This window comes from Dunckerocampus dactyliophorus, chromosome 21, assembly GCF_027744805.1.
Source record: "Dunckerocampus dactyliophorus isolate RoL2022-P2 chromosome 21, RoL_Ddac_1.1, whole genome shotgun sequence".
In the NCBI taxonomy this organism is placed as follows: domain Eukaryota; kingdom Metazoa; phylum Chordata; class Actinopteri; order Syngnathiformes; family Syngnathidae; genus Dunckerocampus; species Dunckerocampus dactyliophorus.
The window spans coordinates 6,757,678-6,779,783 of NC_072839.1; the positions used below are offsets into that span (position 1 = coordinate 6,757,678).

A 22,106-nucleotide genomic window follows, 5' to 3' on the forward strand; every position below is an offset into this window, starting at 1 on the left:
ATGAGAGACGTGTGTGTTGTTACGGAGAATGCCCTCCTTTTGTGTTTGGGTGTGTCGCATTTCTGCACACTGTAGCGAAGTGCTTTTAACAGTCGCGCCGTACGCGCTGGATTGGACATGTTTTCAGGATATTCGGAGCCGGCTCTGCTTTTCAAAGCCGCGTTTGGGATTACCGGAGACACATTCCGAGCTTATAACCGCACCAGAATTTGAATATGAATGAACACGCGTGACTTCGGGGGCGTTTGTGACCAATTTCGTGATGGGTTTCCAGCATGGATCCCCTTTTTAAGGTCATGCCACAGCATCTGAATAGGATTCAGGTCAGGACTTTGACTAGGCCACTCCAAAGTCTTCATTTTGTTTTTCTTCAGCCATTCAGAGGTGGACTTGCTGCTGTGTTTTGGATCATTGTCCTGCTGCAGAACCCAAGTTGGTTTCAGCTTGAGATCACCAACAGATGACCGGACATTCTCCTTCAGGATTTGTTGGTAGACAGCATAATTCATGGTTCCATTTATCACAGCAAGTCTTCCAGGTCCTGAAGCAGCAAAACAGCCCCAGACCATCACACTACCACCACCATATTTTACTGTTGGTATGATGCTCTTTTTCTGACATGCTGCGTTACTTTTACACCAGATGTAATGGGACACCCACCTTCCAAAAAGTACAATTTTTTTGTCTCGTCAGACCACAGAGTATTTTACCAGAAGTCTTGGGGATCGCCAAGATGTTTTCTGGCAAAATTGAGACGAGCCTTAATGTTCTTTTTGTTCAGCAGTGGTTTCGGTCTTGGAACTCCACCATGCAGGCCGTTTTTGCCCAGTGTCTTTCTTATGGTGGAGTCATGAACACCTGAACTGTCATTTTAATTCCATGTTTTCGCCATTTGTGGATAATGGCTCTCACTGTGGTTGGCTGGAGTCCCAACGCTTTAGAAATGGCTTTATAACCTTTTCCAGACTGATAGATCTCAATTCATCTCAGTTAAGTTATGTTTTATCAAAGGAGGGCGATTAGATTTTTTTTTCCTCCCTTAATAATCAACAGTTTCATTTAAAAACTGCATTTGTGTTCAGTTGTGTTGTCATTGACTAATATTTACAATTTTTTGGATGATCTGAAACATTTCAGTGTGACAAACATGCAAAAAAAAAAAAAAGAAACACTTTTTCACACCACTGTATACAGTAGATCCCCACAATGGCGAAAAACTGTGAGTATTTAATACACCCATAAAATTGTCTACATAAAATTGACACACACTCCTCCTGCTAGCTTGACGTTGATGTTCTCCTCCGATTTCAGATCAACATTTGCAATAAAAGTGAGATTCAGCTCCACAACCCTCCCCTTCTCTCTTCAATTGCCATTGTTCACTCACAACACAATCCAGGTTTAAGCCTTAAATATGCCTCACACACTTATTTAACGCATTTAAAGTTTCAAATCTACATTTAACCACCGCTAATGACTGATTGTGTCAGATGATCCATGAACAGAAGGAGTAGGATCAGCGGTACAGCAACTATGATGCGTTCAAGGACCACCCAACAAAGTATTAAAAAGTGATCTGGATGTACTTTTTAATTGAGAGTTGAAAATGACTTCCATATATGATGCCAGCTCCAGTTTGAAAGTTATTGTGAACACCTATTTAATACTGTGGAACCCGTTAAAGTCGGCTCAGTTCAAGTCGAAAACACGTGGAAGCTGGTGTGCTACTGTGCTAATGTTAGCATGCTAGCAATGCTAACATGCTAGTGTTAGCACGCGAACACCTAGCATGATAGAGCTAAGTGTTCATATACGTGTCTACCCATGAAAATAAAAATAATTAAAAAAGCTACTATGCTAATATTAGCATGATAGCAATGCTAACGTTATTATGCTAACGACTAGCATAATTGTGTCTACCTATGGAAATGGTAAAAAATGCGACTATGCTAATGTATGCTATCAATGCTAACATGCTAATGTTATCATGCTAACACCTAGCATGATAGTGGTAAGTGTTAGCATGTGTGTCTACTTATAAAAATAGCAAAAATGCTAGTATGCTAATGTTAGCACACTAGCATTGCTAACATGCTCAGCATGCTAACACCTAGCATGATAGCGCAATGTATTGGGAAGCCTAAAGGTCCCGAACAAGTGCTATGACCTTTTTTTTTTGTTTGTTTGTTTTTGGTGGTGTTACATGCACAAATGCCGAAATGGTTCGACTAAATTCCGACTGAAATCCCAAGTCATTGATGTCAAAGTCCAAACTGAGTCCAGAGTCATTAATTGTCACGTTAACCCAATGTGGCCCACGATTCAAAAAGTTTGCCCACCCCAGGACCGACTGAATCAACACGAACCGAACACAAACGTTTTGTGGTTTGGTCCACAACCGATCAGAAAAGATGCGAACATGTCGATCACTGTTTTCCAATATCAAAGATAATAGGTTTGCTTTCATGGACGACGAAGGAAATGACAAAAACAGTCACACCCGAGAGGCCGAAATCAGAGTATGTGTACATTTATAAAGTCAAAATGATTCATCCGACACCAAAATAGTTGTTGATTAATTGGATTATTGATTAATCACTGCTTTATGGATTAACTGTTGCAGCTTTGTAACCGCGTACGCCGACGTGAGTCAGCCAACATGTGGTATGACGACTCAAGCAGGTTCCGCTGTTCATGAAAATATTTTTGGAAAATTCCTACCATATGTTGCCTTTGTGTGTCTGTGTGTGAGTGTGTGTGTGTATGTGTGTGTGTGAGATAAAGCTGTGATTGTGAGCCACTGTGACTCGGCTACATGGAATGTTAGCAATCTTACTCAGATTAGCGTGATGGCAGCTGGACATTGGGGCACCTCAGACCTGAGTGAAAATTGTGACTAGTTCACGGTGTTATAATTGTACATTTTTGATTAAAAAAAAAAAAAAAAAAAAAAAAGTTTTTTAGTTGGTAACTGATATTTCCCTGAAACTAACCCACGTTCTACGGCTGATTACTAAAGAACGGAAAAAGGTAGAAACAAACTTTTTTTTTCTGATGAAAGACGGGAGTCTCATCTTTCTTTCTTTCGGTAGCTTCCACGTTCATATTTATTCGGTGTGCCTTGAAAGATCAGTCAAAATCGACCAAAATGGCCGGTTACCGAAGGGGGTTGTCTTTCGAAAAATGGCTGGGATTGAGGGAGTTAAACGGGTCTTAACGATAGGACAGTTGTCCTTCTTAGAGTTGTGATTTACGGGGTGTGAACACGTATCACATGACGGTCTCTTTCCCCCCCGCCCCCATCTGCTTTCATGGGCGGCCTGAGCAAGGTCCACGGTGTGCAGTGTGCAATCGACTTTTTGTCGTAGCCTTCTGAGGAGTTCCATCTATTTATGACACCCTGTTTATCAAAACATAAGGCACCGGCCTTCTTAACACCAGGAAATAATTGGCAGCACGTCTGACGGCCGTTTACTCGCAAACGCAGGACTGGAGTTGTCTTGTCAGGTAAAAAGTGACAACACAGGCGGAGTTGCGTTCATATGAGAGTTGTGTACGTGTGCTGCAGTGCATAGTACTGTCCCCTTTAATGTGTGTGTGTGTGTGTGTGTGATGAGAGAAAGAAAGTAAAAGCCCCTTGTCAGCTGTCTGTGTCTATTAGCTGGAACACAAAAACAGACACGTGGCTAAAGGGGAGAAAAAGGGGAACTGGCCCACACGTCCACCAGGGCTGCACAATAAAATCAATCTCAGTTCACTTTAACATGCGATCTGACTTCTTAAATGACGACAATTTGATTCGTTTGACTTGACAATCTGCGGCAGGGAAGCGCGACTGCTGCTTTCGTGTCTCCAAGTCTCCGTCAAGATCAGAAAAAGTCACCGGGTTTGTCGCTCGTGGCTTTTTTTTTTTTTTTTCAAGAAGTACTCGCGCGATATATCGGCAAGGTCGATAAGTTGGCGACACTGGTCCCTCCTGCTACGTCTTCCTATTCCCTGGCAGACCATGTGCGTGTGAAGAGGTGTTTTGCAAGTCTCAAGTAAAGACGAGCAAGTCCAAGTCAGGTCGAGTCAAGTCCGAAGTCATAGGCTTGAAATGTCCTTGCAAGTCATAAGCCCTGTCTGGTGTCTCCCAAATAAAACGCCGTTGTAACCATGTAACAGTCTATTCAATTTGACAAATACAATGAATGCATTTTGAATTGTTTTGTTTTTGAAACTAGAAAATCTCTGAGTGCAGACCTGCACCAAGCGCCATAGTCCCCCTCCCCCCCCCCCCATATTGTGATTTACACCATAAATATTAGTCCTACATTTATTGTATCTACATATTTAGATTCACCATGAACACATACCATGGAAGGTTTTGAATGACTTAAAGAATGATAACAATGCTAACGTTAGCATGGTAACACCTAGCATAAGAGTGCAAAATGTTTGTATAAGAGCATACGTCTGAAAATGCTAAAAATGTTAGTATAATTATGTTAACATGCTAACGTTAGCATGCTAACACCTAGCATGATAGTGGTAAGTGATAGTGGTAAGTGTCTCCTTAAGTTTATATTCTTGAAAATTACAAAAAATGCTTGTATTCTAGCATGCAGGCAATGCTAACATACTAATGTTAGTATGCTAATACCTACAGTAGCATGTTATGAAAATGTTACTGTGCTAATGTTATCATGCTAACACCTAACATGATAGAGCTAAGTGTTCATATACGTGTCTACCCATGAAAATAAAAATGATAAAAAAGCTACTATGCTAATATCAGTATGATAGCAATGCTAATGTTATGTTAACAACTAGTACAATAGTGTCTACCTATGGAAATGGTTAAAAATGCTACTATGCTAATGTTTGCTATCAATGCTAACATGCTAACGTTATCATGCAACACCTAGCACGATAGAGGTAAGTGTTAGCATGTGTGTCTACCTATAAAAATAGCAAACATTCTAGTATGCTAATGTTAGCACAATAGCAATGCTAACATGTTTAGCCATGCTACACCTAGCATGGTACCACAATGTACTGGGAAGGCTAAAGGTGCCGAACAAGTGCGCTGACCTTTTTTTTTAGGCTTTACATGCACAAATGCCGAAATGGTTCGACTAAATTCCGACTGAAATCCCGAGTCATTGATGTCAAAGTCGAGTCCAGAGTCATCAATTGTCACGTGACTCGAGTCCACGCTTCTGGTAGGGAGGTGTGCTGAGAAGCAGAGTTACGGTGCCATCTACTGCACAGAGTTGTAACAACAGGCTACATTCACAGACAGTCCCATAATAATGAGTTCACGAGCGAGGGCGAACAGGCAGCGCCAAGTCTATTCACAAATAAATGAATGTTTGGGAAACGCAGTCGTTTCTGTCAAGAAAAGTCCCCCAATATCAATTCCAAGCAAGAACACAAAATGATGCAGACCTAAGTACACACAGACGCAGCGTCTGTCCCTTGCTTTTCCAAACCCACATCCTAATATGGAACCCCACGAGGAGTATTTTAAGCAAGGATGCCAGTGGTCAGACTGCCAAAAACAGACTCCATGTATGCAACAGATTTCTTTGCAAAAAAGAAGAAATAAAATCACATTATGGTGTTATCCCTGTGATGGGCTGGTGGTCCGTCCAGTCCAGCGTGTCTCCTGCCAAGGCATCTGGGACGGTCTCCATCTCCCCATCTGGAAGCATGAATGCCGGATGAGTTGGTTTTAGGATTTACGCAGCGTTCCTCATTCCTTGATGTGTGCTCACGTTCAGCAGTTTGAGTTTAAACTTAGACCTTTCCTGCCAGCGGGTCCCACCCGTCGACCGAGCGTCGGTGACATCATAAAACCACGCGCGAGTGACGTCGCTATTTTGCTGCAGTGCTGCGGCCACGTTGGTGCCGGTAATGATAGGTTCACACAGCAGTAATGCCGGGATGTTAAAAAACGGGCTTCTCAGTATTTACTTTGCAGACAAACTGTAAACGGGGCACTGCTCTCACTCTTAATCATCCACTCATATTTCATGTCACGTCATTTCATGTACGTTATACGACAAATACTTGTATTTTTACAAGCATCCCAATTAGTGGGGATATCTTTATGTTTGTGTTTATGTGTGCTTGTTTGGGTGTTTTTCTGTTTACATACAATAGCGATGTGCGGAAGCAGATTAAAAAGCGGCTTAACCTTCACCTCTGCTTTTTTGGCAGCCGGAGGACACACCCTCGCTTTGCCATGAGCTCAAACAAGCCCGACAGCACACATACACACACACACACACACAACTGCACTCGACTAATCCACACTCACATGTATTCACACACACACACAGACACACAACACAATGGAAACTGCCTTCTTTGTGGATTTCCTTCCTTTGCAGAGTCCAGATTGTTTCCGAGTGGCCACACCAAAGCTGTGAGCAGGATGTGGCAACCAGGGGATGTGTTTCAAAAACGTTGTTAACGTGTATTAAACATACAGACTGTAGTCGTTACTCCGACATCACTGCAGCAGGATGGTGATTGCAGTATTCAAACAGAAGATGCTGAGTTAAAGACTTGCTGGGACAGTTTCTGGCCAGCACGGCTTTGTGGTGGAGGCAGTATGCAGCAGACTTCCTGTGACACTCCCTGGCTGGGGGGGGGGCTAACGCTGGTGTTCAAGCATGTAATGCTAATGTTGTTTAGAGCAGTTTCCATATTTTATAGATAATGTTTTACACGGAAAAAACAATCTCAGCGTCTCATTTATATGATTGGCCATGCCTCCGAAAATCAGTGTTCATGTGTGGACAGGTAAAACAGAGATTTTTGGTTTTTATGTCTTAAGAAAAGTGCAACAAAACATGAAGTTATTGACTTACGGGTAGGCCTGCCGCAATTATTTAATACATTTTGCTATCAATTATTGTCGATAATCGATAATATTGGCTTTTTTAAAAAAACATTTTTTTCATTAATTTTTCATTAGGAGTCATGTCACATTTGAACCACTAGGTGTTACTCCACTATTGTGCATGAAGTTGCTTATTGTGGCACTCGCGAGTCGGTGAGGAAGAGGTAACTCTTTATTTTGCATGCGCATGCACGCCCTCCCGGGCAACTGGCGCCGTCCGCCAAACACCTCCGACACATCATAAACGTAATGAAATTTTAAGAAAATAAATAAATAAATAGTAAAAAAACAAGTAGTGCCAAATCCTTCTGTGGCAGTTAAGTGAATTTAGGTAATTTCCCGCTGCACACCTGATGATCTCTCATGGTTGGGAATGACAGTTTTAGACTCAGTAACAAACGCACAAAACATAAATATATCCATCCAAATCATATGATAATGATGAGAAATAAATAACTGCATTACAAAGGCAAGCCCTTCATTCCTGCTTTGCCATTTTTTCCTCATATTTTCTAAATAAGTCATGGCTATGCCACGTTAACCTGGGTTTGGCTCAGGCCGGCAGCGCAGAAAAAGGAATTTATGCATTTAATGTTGTTAAAATAAACATGTAGTCAGTGAAAAAGCCAGCAGAGGGGGCTGGAGAATTATATTTCGGTCTTGTTTGTGTGTCTTGGGTGTTTTTTTTGGAAACCCATGTTGAGGAAAGAAGGATGTGAGACGTACAGCTTTTGATTGCGGGTGTTTTGTATGATGCAATGCAGCGGGGGGGGTCACCGCAGCTGCAGTGTAAAGATGTACGGCCGCAAAAATGGGTTTGGATTTTGGCAACACATGTGCTCCCTTGCATTTGCACCCACTCCCCCGGAGCAACAACTCGACCCGCGCCGTCCTCCGAACGACAATGAGTGTCCCGTTTCAGCAGGGTAGGTTGTGCGAGGTTAACTGAGAGCCTTCACAGGTGACAGGGGGGTGTCGGGAGGATGGTAATGAGATAAACACAGACAGTGGCTGAGCAGCAGACTAAGGCGGGCAGCTGGCACGCTTGGTAATCCTGCATTATATTTGGAAGATGACACAATGTGACTCTGCAGATTCTCCTGTCACCCATTGGTCAATTGCACTCCCATGGGTGTGTGTGTGTGTGTGTGTGTGTGTGTGTGTGCTATTCTGCAAGTGAGTACGAACAAATTGGAATTGGAGCGATGGAGACTATGCCTCCTTGTGGTGTGAAACTGTTATAACAACCTTTGAATTGATAAGAATTGGTGTTTTCTGTAATGCGGCTGTGGAGTGAATGAATCATGGGTTCACATTCTTCACATCCATTCCATTGTTATTATAATTATTAGAATTAAGTGACATTTTGGTACATTTGAGGCACTGAAAGCAGTTTAAGCAGCGCAGGAATAACCTCTTGATATTGTGCTGTGATATACATTTTGTGATTGAGTGCATTTTTATTTAAAAAGATGAGAGAAAAGTGGGTCACCGCTTAGAGGCCATGAGAAAACCTGGGTCCCAGGGTGAGACCAGCTGAGAACCCTTCATGTATTATAAGCAGTGTTTGCCCCCTTCCCGAATTCTTATTTTTTGTGTTTGTCACACTTAAATGTTTCAGATCATCAAACAAATTGAAATTTGAGTCAATGACAACAAAACTGATCAAAAAATGCCATTTTTAAATGAAGCTTTGTATTATTAAAGGAGAAAAACAAGTTTATAAAGCTGTCTCTAAAGCTTTGGGACTCCAGCCAACCACAGTGAGAGCCATTATCCACAAATGGCGAAAACCTGGAACAGCGGTGAACCTTCCCAGGAGTGGCCGGCCAACCAAAATGACAGTTAAGGTCAGTGTTCATGACTCCACCATAAGAGAGACACTGGGCAAAAACGGCCTGCATGGCGGAGTTCCAAGACAAAAACCACCGCTGAAGAAAAACAACATTAAGGCTCGTCTCAATTTTGCCAGAAAACATCTTGATGATCCCCAAGACCTTTGGGAAAATACTCTGTGGTCTGACGAGCAAAAGTTGAACAATTTGGAAGGTGGGTGTCCCACTACATCTGGTGTAAAAGTAACGCTGTATTTCAGAAAAAGAACATCATACCAGCAGTAAAATATGGTGGTGGTAGTGTGATGGTCTGGGGCTGTTTTGCTGCTTCAGGACCTGGAAGACTTGCTGTGATAAATGGAACCATGAATTCTGCTGGAATGAAGGAGACCTGTTGGTGACCTCAAGCTGAAAGCAACTTGGGTTCTGCAGCAGGACAATGATCCAAAACACACCAGCAAGTCCACCTCTGAATGGCTGAAGAAAAACAAAATGAAGACTTTGGAGTGGCCTAGTCAAATTCCTGACCTGAATCCTACTGAGATGCTGTGGCATGACCTTAAAAAGGGGATCCATGCTGGAAAACCCTCCAATGTGGCTGAATGACAACAATTCTGCAAAGATAAGTGGGCCAAAATTACCATAAGAGACTCATTGCAAGTTATAACAAATGCTTGATTGCAGTTGTTGCTGCTGAGGGCCATGTAGGTTTGGATTTTTTGTCTCCCTTAATAATAAAAAGTTTCATTTAAAAACTGCATTTTGCATTTAGTTGTGTTGTCGTTGGCTAATATTTAAATTTGTTTGAGATCTGAAACATTCAAGTGTGACAAACGTGCAAAAAAAATAAGAAATCAAGGAGGGTGCAAAGACTTTTTCACACCACTGTATATAGTGACTTTGGGAATTTTGGAATTTTTTGCTTGGGGAAAAAAAAAAGAGTTACGCAACCTGCTGCAATATTTATAGATCTAACAGAAGCATCTCATTTCATTCACTGAATTCCCTTTACGTGCTTGTCAGTGGGGCAGCATGCTCCAAAATGCAGCTACTGACGATGTTTGCCCTTTTTTGTGTGCAGCCATGGCGGAGTTAGACTTGAGTCTGAGCGACGCTCTGGTGGACGGTGCTCCGCAGCAGGGTCCTGAAAACCTGGTGGAGAGGGACTTTGTGGCTCAGTTGGAGGCAGAGACCTACGACGATCAGGTCGGGGAGACGGTTGGCAAGACGGACTACATCCCCCTGCTGGACAATGACGATGCCAGTGCAGGTGAGACCCTGTGATGCACGGTGTTCGACAAGTAAGCCTCCAGTAGCCATCATTCTGAAGTGAAATAGCATCACAGCGTACATTTAACGCTGCATGCATTAGAAATAGGAATTTTCCATAAGGTACACATTAAGTGAAGGGCAGGAAGTGCAATTATCGCGTCACATGTCTACTGTTTAATCAAAAGATTAGCAGTTTTATGTCATGCAGTTTGTTCCCTTGCTCTACCCAAAATGAACCAAACGGCGGCCATAAAAGTGAGGTAGGTACCGAACCATGATGATGGGGATACCGGTTTTCGGTGTAATCTTTATGATAGTTGAGTATCACTCGTTTTTCTGTCAGTGCGACATACTTTTTTTTTTTTGCAAGAAAACATTTCATGGTGGTAACAAACAAATGCACGCCATTTACAATAATAGAGCTACGTTTTGTTCTAGTTGTTTCGTTACATTTTCGGTAAAAAATAAGTAGTAGTCGAACACACACAGGGGTGTGGCAACTATAATCATAAAGTACGCTGCGTACAAGCGCCTTTTTATAGTCTTTCAGCACTGATGATCGGCCTATAATTGGTGAAATCCAATATAATGTGGAGTTCCCATTAATGACGCAGCTTCGGATATTTTGAAAACAGCGCACGAGTCGTACAGTGTGACTTGCAGACTTGCTCGTAGTTCTCGCATGTGCACGCTTCCTTGTTTTCCACCAATCGCACATCACTGTCACGCCTAGTCATGCCGAAAAGTGCCCTCACAGGCCAGCACCGACATATATAACGTAGGCTAGATGGTGTCATTGTTTCATTTGCATGATTGGCCATGACACAAAACTCAGCGTTTGTGTGTGCACACGTAAAATGGAGCTTTTTGCTGTGTGTCCTAAGAAATGTGCGACACTATCTTATGTATGTTTTTAAACCTTACCTAACAGACCATGGAGTTATTGACTTACGTGTGTTGGTTGCATTTCATAGATAATAGAAAAACTACAAACGAGGTATTCTGTGCTCCGTGCAAGTGAGCACTGATTTTAAAGGTACATTCACACATCTGAAGCTGCCGCTGGAGTACCCAGCATGCCTTGCGGGCACTTTGTAAGCAACAGTTAACGTTGCGTGTTTGTTGTTAAGCCTCATAGAATTGCAGCTCATTGTTGTTACGTCTTGTGCTTTTTATTTTTGGGGGTTTGCACCGTGAGTACGAGTGTTGTTCTTTTCGCCGATCGTCTGCCCGTTTGCGCCGCGCTGTCAAGCTAGTTGTTGTAAATCGCGTGTAAATCGTAGAGCCCTTTCCTTGACAGCAAGCTACTCAGCGAGTCCTACTCTTTTTCCCCTGCTTGTGTGACTGTTAGCTACACAACAACATGTTGATGTTTGTAGTCCGTTACAGTATCATCTCTCTCTGCGGCTGAAGAATTCGGGGATGATTTTCCGGAGTCCTTTTGAAGCGGTTTGGCCATCAATCCTCCCGAACTGTCGGTCTCATCTGTTTCCTTTAAAAACCCTGAGCATGATGGAAATTTGTTTTATGTAATATGAACCACAGATGCCCTTAAATGCCTGATGATATCAGGCACTGCTGGACCCCGGCTGCCATTCTGTATCCACTTGGATGTCATTCAGCCGCAAGGCGGATCGTCTGAGGATAAACGAGCTAGCGGCCACTGCTTTGGATACACCAGCTACCTGGTTAAATAGTTCATCTCAATAGAGTCATGTCCCCACGTTGATCAGTTACTATCAATGATGATCCAGATGTTGGAGTTTTGATGACCCTGCCGTGTTATCAGTCCCCCATAAGTGGGCTGGCATGGCCTAATTACTTCATTACTAGTAATACATTTTATTTGTAGGCCCCTTGCTGGGCACTCGGACATCATATGAAGCAGCATCAACAATTAAAAAAAAAAACAACAACACATTTTGACCATATCGCCTCACAAGAAAAGTATCAAGATTGTGCATTTGGAAATTAATTTCATTTAAAATCGAAAATGTAATGTTTTTCTGCTTTTTAATATTGGTTACATTTTTTAACTCATTCAAATCCAGCCATTTTTCAAAAGACAGCCCCTTCAGTGCCGACCATTTTAGATGATTTTGACGGATCTTTCAAAGCACACAGAATATTGTGTTCTATGGCTATATAAACATGGAACCTACCAGAAAAAAAAATGGTTTCTACCTTTTTCCGTTCTTTAGTAATCAGCAGTAGAACACACATAAGTTTCAGGAAAATATCAGTTGCCGACTAAAAAAGGGAGAGCGCCAGCTGATGCATTTCCAGCATAACTTTCGCTTTGACACAAATATTTTGCTTTTGTGACAGCTCAAATGTTTAAAAAACTACATCACAACATAAACAACACAAAAAAGGGTCGGTGTACATCAAATCATTTGTAAATAATAATTTATTTACAAATATAACACCATGAACTATTTACAGTTTTCACATTTGGAAACGGAACTGTGTGTGCACGCGTGTGCACGCGTGTGCATGTGTTAAAATTTCCCTACAACGCGTAACCTTCTGCACGCGACACTCCTCCACGTTCTTCTGCTTCCTCCTTGCTGTCATGTGTGTTTTTTCCATTCAAAATCACATGCCGAACTCTTATCAAATGCACTTCTGCCACCTGGCGGCCATTTTTATAGGTTAAAACTGCTCAAAAAGTGACATCTATTAGTGTAAAGTTGCGTCATCACCTCTTTTTGCCTCTCGCGCAAAATAAAACGTAACGTCTTTGGTATTGAATGAGTTCATGTACTTTTTTGATCCACATATAGTTATCTTTACTCTTTGAGTTGAGCTGAAGGATTAATTGCATATGCATTTTTTGCCACATAATCCCAATATGGTCATTGTTTTCCCTCGGTCGGGGGGGGTCCAAAGTGCGGCCCGGCGCGGCACTACCTAAAAATATGATTGAACAAGTAAATAAAAATAACAACAGCAGCAAAAATAAAAGACAAATCAGCAGTCATTTTACAAGAATAAAGTCAAAAAAATTTAACGAGGAAAAAGTCGTAATTTTACGAGAATAACATTATAATGTTACGAGGAAAAATAATGTCATTTTATAGTTTAAATATTCAAGAAAAAACATGTATTTTTTTAAGTTGTAATATTATGAGAAACACACGAAACAACGAATAAAGTTGCAATTTATGGAAAATTAGGTTGCGGAAAAGATATAATGTTACGAGTATAAAGTCAAACTATTATGGGAATGAAGTAAAGTCACAATTACGACAGCGACATTTACAAGAAGAAAGTTGAAATGGTTGGAAAATTAAAAAAACAACAGCAGAAATTGAAAAAAGGTGATTTTACGCGGATAACATCAAAATATTGAGAAAAAAGTTGTAATCTAATGAGAAAAAAGTCAATTTTACAGGAATAAACATAATAACATGAGGAAAGTTTATGTATTCAAGAAAAAATGTAATTTTTAAAAAAGTTGTAATCAATAAAGTTCTCACAAATAAAGCAAAATAAAGTTTGGGTTTTTTTTAATTAGTTTGGGGAAAAAAAGTTAAAATATTATGGGAATAAATTCCCAATATTACGAGAAGGAATTTAACAAGTTTGGCCCCCCCTGCCCGAGGTTTACAGCTTTATGGTGGCAGGTGGGGGACGTGGCTCGACACAAAAACATGCACGCCCGACCGAACTGCAATCGGCAGCGGTGGGCAAATTAATTTTTAGTTATTTACTAGTTACTTTTCCCTAAAAGTAATTGAATTAGTAAGAGAATTACTCCTTCATAAATGTACTTAGTTACCAGAGAAAGCAATTCTTGTGTTACTTTTTGAAACACCTTCAAATATGCCAAGATTGATCCTTGTAGTGGCGTGTGCCGTTAAACGACGTTTCATGGGATCACGGCTGAGGGCGGAGCTTGTGACTTGCAATTCTCTACCAAAACACGAGGGGGCAGTGTTTCCCTGAGAGTGAGTAACCACAATCCTGCCCGCCACGTTGCGCTACTGCCGTCCCACAGTGGCAGTCTTTCGGGGGTTTTTTTCCAGAAAGTGAAACATCTGAAAAAGACCTGTATCCTATTAGCATTAATTAAGAGTTCTAATGAAGTATACATTGATATCAGCGCTAGGTAGAGGATATCAAATAAGCAAAGTGACAGATGAACCGGCGATGACTCAGCTGGCAGGGTTGTTATGGCTGCCCAGACACGGGGGTCAGACAGTCAGACTGTGTGTGGGCGGTGGGCAGTGACAGCCAGGCTGCAGGACAGGCTGTGGGTGGTGTGGCCATTGGACAAACACAGACATGCTGACATGCAGCGCCAAACAGCAGGATGAGGCAGTCTGCAAGTTATTGTCCTCTGTCAGCAGGCAAGTTAGATGATGGAAGCGCGCTTGTCTTTTTTTTTTTTTTTTTTTTGTGCCGTTTTGGCACACTGCTGCTAATGTTCACATGTTTATTCATGTGCACTCACTATGTCTTGGGCGCGTATGAGGGTTCTCCACTGCATAAGTGTCATTTGTCCCCCTGGATGATTGCATGGACACAAATGGAGCTCAGATTGTTTGTCTATGTGTTGAACATGTTTAATTTGCATAACAGTACAGTGGTGTGAAAAAGTGTTTGCCCCCTTCCTGATTTCGTGTTTTTGTTTCAGATCATCAGAAAAAATGTAAATGTTAATGACAACACAACTGAACACAAATTTTAATTTTAATTTAAATGAAATTTTTTTATTATTAAGGGAGAAAAAAAAATCCAAACCTGCTTGACCCTGTGTGAAAAAGTAATTGCCCCCCTGTTGCCTCCAGAAAGAAAGTAATTGAGATCTATCAGTCTGGAAAAGGTTATAGAGCCACTTCTAAAGCTTTGGGACTCCAGCAAACCACAGTGAGAGCCATTATCCAGAAATGGCAAGAACATGGAACAGTGGTGAACCTTCCCAGGAGTGGCCGGCCAACCAAAATGACCCCAAGAGCGCAGCGACGACTCATCCAAGAGGTCACAAAAGACCCCACAACAACATCCAAAGAACCGCAGGTCTCACTTGCCTCAGTTAAGTTGAGTGTTCATGACTCCATCATAAGAAAGACACTGGGCAAAAATGGCAACAATTTTCCAGAACATATCTTGATGCTCCCCAAGACCTTTGGGAAAATACTCTGTGGTCTGACGAGACAAAAGTTGAACTTTTTGGAAGGTGTGTGCCCCAATACATCTGGCGTAAAATAAATGCCACATTTCAGGAAAAGAACATCATACCAAGTAAAATATGGTGGTGGTAGTGTGATGGTCTGTGGCTGTTTTGCTCAATTGCTGTGGTAAATGGAACCATGAATTCTGCTGTCTACCAAAAAAATCCTGAAGAAGAATGTTGGTGACCTCAAGCTGAAACCAACTTGGGTTCTGCAGCAGGACAATGATCCAAAACACACCAACAAGTCCACTAATTAAGGCTTTGGAGTGGCCTTGTCAAAGTCCTGACCTGAATCCTATTCAGATGCTGTGGCATGACCTTAAAAAGTCGCTTCATACTGGAAAACCCTCCAATGTGGCTGAATGACAACAATTCCGCAAAGATGAGTGGGCCAAAATTCCTCCCCAGCGCTGTAAGAGACTCATTGCAAGTTATCACAAACACTTGATTGCAGTTGTTGCTGCTAAGGGTGGCTGCTAAGTTATTAGCGTTAGGGGGCACGTTTTCACACAGGTCCATGTAGGTTTGGATTTTTTTTCCCCTTAATAATAAAAAGTTTCATTTAAAAACTGCATTTTTTTTTGTTCAGTTAAATATAAGAATTCAGGAATGGGGCAAACATTGTTTCACACGATGTATGTGTCAGATAAGATATCACCATTTTCCCCATTTTGGTCGTCCATGACCTTCTACTATTTAGCTAAGTACAGCGTTACCTCGGTTTTCATTAATAATTTGGTCCAAAAGATTAGATGGATCCAGTTAATCCAATTAAAAAGTCCAATTAATCCGTTCCAGACATCCAAAAATATTAACAGATTTATATTTAATAGAGAATTATAGTTTTACATGCTCTATTGAAGACTTATGTAGGCGAAAATGGCGAGGAGCGTAGAGAGTGGAATCTTCTCAACATCTTTGATCGTGTGTGAATCTCTGTTGCGTTAAAACCTTTATCCTTTTCGCAGCATTAGCTTCCTTGATTTCTTCTTTTTTTGGAACTTGATGTTGATGCAAAAATGTGGCGACAGTGAGTCAGCAAAGCATAGGGCGCTTCATTTGGGCGCTCGATACCCCAGAATGAACGGTACAGGACAAATGAACTCGTTTACCACAGTGTGGTATGATAACCAGTTCAATTTCGTCGATAAACAAATCATACTGGGGCGTTCGAAAACCAGGGTTTGACTCTAAATGATAAATGCTACAATTCAGTGAGCTAGACATCATCAAGTACTTCTTCCAGACACCTTTTAGTCCTAAAAACAGCATATTGCACTTTTACATTTTTGGGGGGGAGTTAAGATATCTGGAAATTCGAATAAGACTGAAGACTGGCGGGAGAGTCGCAGTAGAACCTGGGTTAGCATCCTTTCCAGATGGTCCGACTCTAACCGAAACATACCAAATTAGTTTTTTCCCATAATAAATAACGCAAATCTGGTTAATCCATTTCAGAAACAGATTTTTTCAGTTTTACATTTATAGTTTTACATGACAACACTTCAAAATGCATATAAATAATGAAATTAACATTTATCGTCACTTTTACCTTCACTGAAGACGTGACTGTTGACAAAGACAGCGATGTGCCGGCGAGATCCACACTGACACCACCTTCCTGTTTTGCTATGAGTCAATAGTGTTTCTCACCTTCTTTATCAGACTGCTGGCATTTGCAACTTCCTTTGGCTCCATTTTGGGTTATTTTGCAGCCTCATAAGAGAGACTTGTGGCGTTAACTGTGTTAGTTAGCAAAGAGCTACAGGGTCAGCCGTCGATGACGTCATAGACTAGCTCACTTCCGGTTCCTGTTTCAATCTATTAGCAAGCTAATAGGCTACTAACAAGGATGTTTTGTGATAAAAATACATTAAGAAGTTGCACAGTTGCACTCACACATATTGAACGCAAACCGAGGCAGACTTTTGGCGTATATTTTCTCAACAGTGGCGCACGCTAACGGAGGTTCCAGTGTTTACTGTACAGACAAAAGTCAGGGACATATTTCTAATCAATGACTTCATCAATCAGGGCTTTCTTTACAATGAATGAACTTCCATACCAAGACCTTTCAACCTTGTGGGAACAGTACAGAGAAGGTCATATTCTGTTTCATCATGCCTAAGTGCACTGCATTAAGGCATAGTGGGACGACATGAAGCACTTAAGCATAAAGATTGACCTCAAGCCCATTAAACACCTAAGAGACAATCTCGGATGGAGATTATTATCCAGGTTCTCGCCTCCTACATCAGTGATCTCTGATCTTACACTTACATCTCTTGATAAATCGAAAGAAACAAACATACTAACATAGATAGTCTTCCCAGAAGAGTAAAACCTGATATAGAAGGAAATGGGACGTATTATCGTGTTTCCCTGAGGTTTATTCACTCAACAAAAATACTTCTGTTTTTGCTCCCATCTTTCATGACCTGAAATGTTTTCTATGTACACAAAAGGCCAATTTCTCTGACGCATTGTTGACATATCTGTCGAAATCTGTGCTAGTGAGCACTTGTCCTCTGCTGAGTTGTAATCCATCCACTCCGCAGGTGTGGCACTTGAAGATGCTGGGTATTTTTACAGGTACGCCTTTGGCATGGCCACAACAAAAGGCCACTCCAAAGTGTGCAGTTTTATCACGCAGCAGTAGACATGCCGACTGCAGGAATCTCCACCAGAGCTGTTGCTCCTCTACATGGTTTCATAATAGAAAGCAAACTAATCCAGAAGGTCAAAAAAGACGTCTCATTTAATTAATGCTGTAAGTCTACCACGCATGATTGAGAGCAGGTGAGAAATTGTAAACAGGCGACCATGTCGAGGCAGAAATTGAGTTAGTTTAATGAAAAATGTCGGCGCTATATAACAAATAAAATTCTAATAAAATCAATTTGACCTTTTGTACTGCAAATTCGGGTGTACAAGCCACACCCACAAAATTGAAAGGAAAAAAACAGTTTTGTTCATATATAAGCCGCACCGGTATATAAGCCGCGCTCTACCACGTCCTAAAATGACATATTGTGGCGAGCATGAGTCCGTTTATTTGACAGGAGCCAATCATCAGCTATGAAAAAACTCACAATGACCCGGCCAACCCATTCGAAATTGCAGGAGGTCATTACTCAATATAACAGTCTGACTCTAGGTGTCATCTTATAAACAACATTAAACTCATCACACAGCAACTACACTCAAAAGGTACCTAGGAAATATACATGACAAGTACCTATTTTAACATCTACCCATAATGCATTACTGCCAGAAGAGCAGTTCATTGGAGGACAAGCAACATAGATGGATGGCGCTGCAATGCTGCCTCTGTCCACCAGAGGAGCCTGGTGAACAGAGCCCAGAGGGAGGCTGACGTCATTGCAGCACCTCAAAGAACACGTTGCTCAGACGCGATGCATGGGAAAACTTTAAAATGTGGGGTTTTACTATACTTTTGGAGTTTTAAGTTGCTGTGTGATGAATTGTTCTCAGTAAGATGACACTGTGAGTCAGACTGTTATGTTTTAATACTGTTATGTATAATGACCTTCTGTGATTTCCAATGGGTTGGCAAGTTTGCTGCGAGTGCACTGATTGGCTCCTGACAAAAGTACTGTAAGAGCTACCGTTTCCTCATTGAGTCACCAGTAGACCTCGCAGCGTGCTGGGACAACCGGTCCTCCACTCATTATGTGTTTGCGTTTATGCGATTTTAATAAATTGCGGCCTGTTTAACCGGTTGCATGTGAACGATGAATAAGTGCGCGGTGACCTGGCAGCCGCATGAGGCACAGCTTCATCTTTCCTCAGCATCCTGCACCGATACCGACCTTGTCTGCCTTTAACCGGCCCGTGTGGTATTAATAGCGCACATAGATGCTTGTGCCCAGTGACTGGAAGGAGGTGCCCTTTCATATAAGACTTATGGTTCAGGGTTTGGGTTCATTTCCAGGCTTAGTCATATTTGTGTTTGTGAAATCCTTGCTATATACAGTACAGTGGAACCCGCTTACGTCGGTCAGATGGATAGTAACGTGTTTGCTTGTTTCTGTGCTTCCGTGTATGTGTGTTTGTGCACACACAGGTACTGCATTGGGAAATGGACAACAGCAAGCTCAGGGGGTGCAAAAGCCCGGTAAGAGAGATCTCACACTTCCCTCTCCCACCACTCAGACTGCTAGAGTTGCTCCATCATCTGCACACACTTATCATGGCCGCGGCCCATTCCCGCTCCCCGTCATTGTCACTTTTTATTTATTTTTCCTTATTATTTCCCCTTTTTGTTCTGTCGTAGTGTGTTTTGGGCGTGAATAGAAGCAGGAGGATTGAAATGCACGTTTAAAAAAAAAGCAGCTCAGCTGTCCAAAGAATATTTAACTGAAGCAATCATGAAAATAGATATCTATATCAAAATATCATGATAATATAAGAAGAAGAAGAAGAAGAAGAACAGCAAATCATATGAATGTACTATTCTGTATATTATGTGTCATGCAGTATAAGTCACGGAACCAGCCAGACAAAAACACACAAGCTATGTTGAGAGGAAGTAGAATTATGAAACATAAAGTTCTAATATGATATGATTTCGGTTTGGTCAGGGGAGTCCAAAGTGCGGCCCGAGTGAGATTTGTGGCCCGCAGCTTGTTTTTTACTGGCCTGCGGCACATTCTTAAAATGCAACGGAACCTAAAAAAAACAGGACCGCCAAAACGAAGAAAAGGGCAAAAAGGTGCAATTCATGAGAAAAAGTTTCAACATTGAATAATAATTTGGTTTGTCATTTTTAAAACTGTTTTTTCTTTAAATATACAGTGGAACCTTGGTTAGCATCACTAATTCGTTCCAGAAGGTCTGACTCTAACCAAAAGGTACTTTAACCGAATCGTTTTTTTTTTCCCCATAAGAAATAATGTAAATCGAATTAATCTGTTTCAGAAAACCAAAAATGTTAACGCGCACATTTTCGTAGTTTACACTTCAAACACTTCAAAATGCACAGAACTGATGAACAAAGGGGATAAATGAACTTTTAATGTCACTCTTACGTTCATTGAAGACGTGATTGTTGCCAAAGATGGCGATGTGGCGGCGAGATCAAATCGGACACTACCTTTGTGTTTTACTATGAGTTATTTCTCACCTTTTTTTTAATCAAAATGCTGGCACTTGCAACTTTTTTTTGTCTCCGTTGTGGGTTATTTTGCAGAAGAAACGCACTTGCAGAGACTTGCAGCGTAACTGTGTTAGGTAGCAAAGAACTACAGTCAACCGCTGATGACATCACAGACGGGGCGACAGAGCTGACTTCCGCTTCCTGTTCCCATGTATTAGCAAACGGCTGTGATTAAAAACACATTTGCACTCACGAAATGTATCAATTACACGACACGACGCGCCATATTGTACGCAAATCGGAAAATGTACGCAAACCGAGGCAAAACGTCGCTGTAAATGTTCAGTGTTAACTGAAACACGCTAACTTGGACGTACGCTAACAGAGGTTCCATTGGCCGGGATTTAGCCTTTTTATAATATTGAAAATATCTTTGACTTTTCAGTATGCAGCCCTCAGTGGGGAAAAAAGTTCGGACACACCTGGTTTAGGTGAAGCGACACCTTTGCTTACATGGTCTAAACTGACCAATCGGGGGCTGTAATTGCTGCCGAAAATGCATCAAGAAAGTTTTGCTCAAAGGCTGTAAATACTTATGCACTTTCTTAGATTTTTATTTGTAATGCATTTCGAAACATTTAAAAAAAACAACATTTTTGATGTTGTCATTGTGGGACGCTGCTTGTAGAATTTTTGGAGGAACAAAACTGAATGTAATCCATTTTGGAACCAGGCTGTATGTGGGGAGAGTGAAGCGCTTTGAATACTTAAAGTGATTCAACTTAACGCTGCCCTCATAATATCAGTCTCGCACTTTTTAATCAGTGGAATAACGGCCAAGAAGACCCAGTTGCACAAATCCCTTGTAATCATGCGTGAGTATTTCTGTTGCTTACAGTGTGAATAAAGTGTTATTCGTGTCATCTTCCATGAGACATAATTAGTTGTTGAGCGGCGATGGTGCTGGAGAGACGAGCGTAATGAGGCTCGCGTCTTCCCTTCGAGCTGTAGAGCTTTCTAGCGCACTTTATGTTGCAGGGAAGTGACTGCAGTGTGTTGGTAATTGTGGTGATTTCGTTTCTTTTCTTGGCTCATTGGCCAGGCCGATGTCAAACCCCAAAATTAATTAATAATGTCATAAACCAAAACACTAAGGTGTCCGCAGACAATGCCTGAATAATGGGTTCACTTCATTAGGTACCTTGAAAAGTGCTATAAAAATCAAATCCATTATTATTATTATTATTATTATTAAGTGCATTATGCTGAGCTGATACAGGTTTGGTAAGAATGGATTTCTAACCTCCTTGCTGACATATTCACAATTCTTTTGGTGCATGAGGCTAGCGGGTGCCTCAGTAGGCTTAGTTGTCTGTGACAGTGTTCAGCATGTTAATTGCTCGCCTGCATGTTGTCTCCCACTGCTTTGCATGGCACGATGGAATGAGCCGCTTGCATCGCCATGGTAACCGAGCCGCACGGGCGCATGCGCTGAGAGTCATCAATCGGCATTCGTCAGGGCGGTGCTCCGTTACAACCCCGACACATGACTAGAATGTGAGGTTTTAGGTCATGTTGCTTAAAGAGAGGAGAAGAAGATGGGTTGGAAGTTGGCGTGCACCAGTACGTGTGCTCGCGAGCTGATTTTTTTTTTGGTGCGGAACCTTTGGTTCGGTACAGAAGCGTACGACCTGCCAACATATATGCATTTTTCATACTCGGCGTGCATTTCGACCGCTTGTATGCTTCACTGCTCTCCGGGTACGCGTTTTGTTACACGGTTTTAGTTTCAAGTTCAGCCTGTGA

At 41.6% G+C, this 22,106-nt stretch overlaps 1 protein-coding gene across 12 annotated transcripts in view; it reads left to right on the plus strand.

The window, feature by feature from the left end:
* Positions 1 to 22,106, plus strand: part of LOC129174185 (microtubule-associated protein 4) — a 120,675-nt gene that overhangs the window by 17,197 nt on the left and 81,372 nt on the right. For 9 of the 12 annotated variants that reach the window (XM_054765881.1, XM_054765880.1, XM_054765886.1 and 6 more), the window contains exons 2-3: positions 9,809 to 9,997; positions 19,269 to 19,319. In XM_054765881.1, coding sequence (XP_054621856.1) covers positions 9,811 to 9,997; positions 19,269 to 19,319 — 238 coding nt within the window. In that variant the 5' untranslated portion in view covers positions 9,809 to 9,810. The remainder of the gene's footprint in view (positions 1 to 9,808; positions 9,998 to 19,268; positions 19,320 to 22,106) is intronic. The other 3 variants (XM_054765882.1, XM_054765887.1, XM_054765890.1) reach the window with 1 other exon arrangement.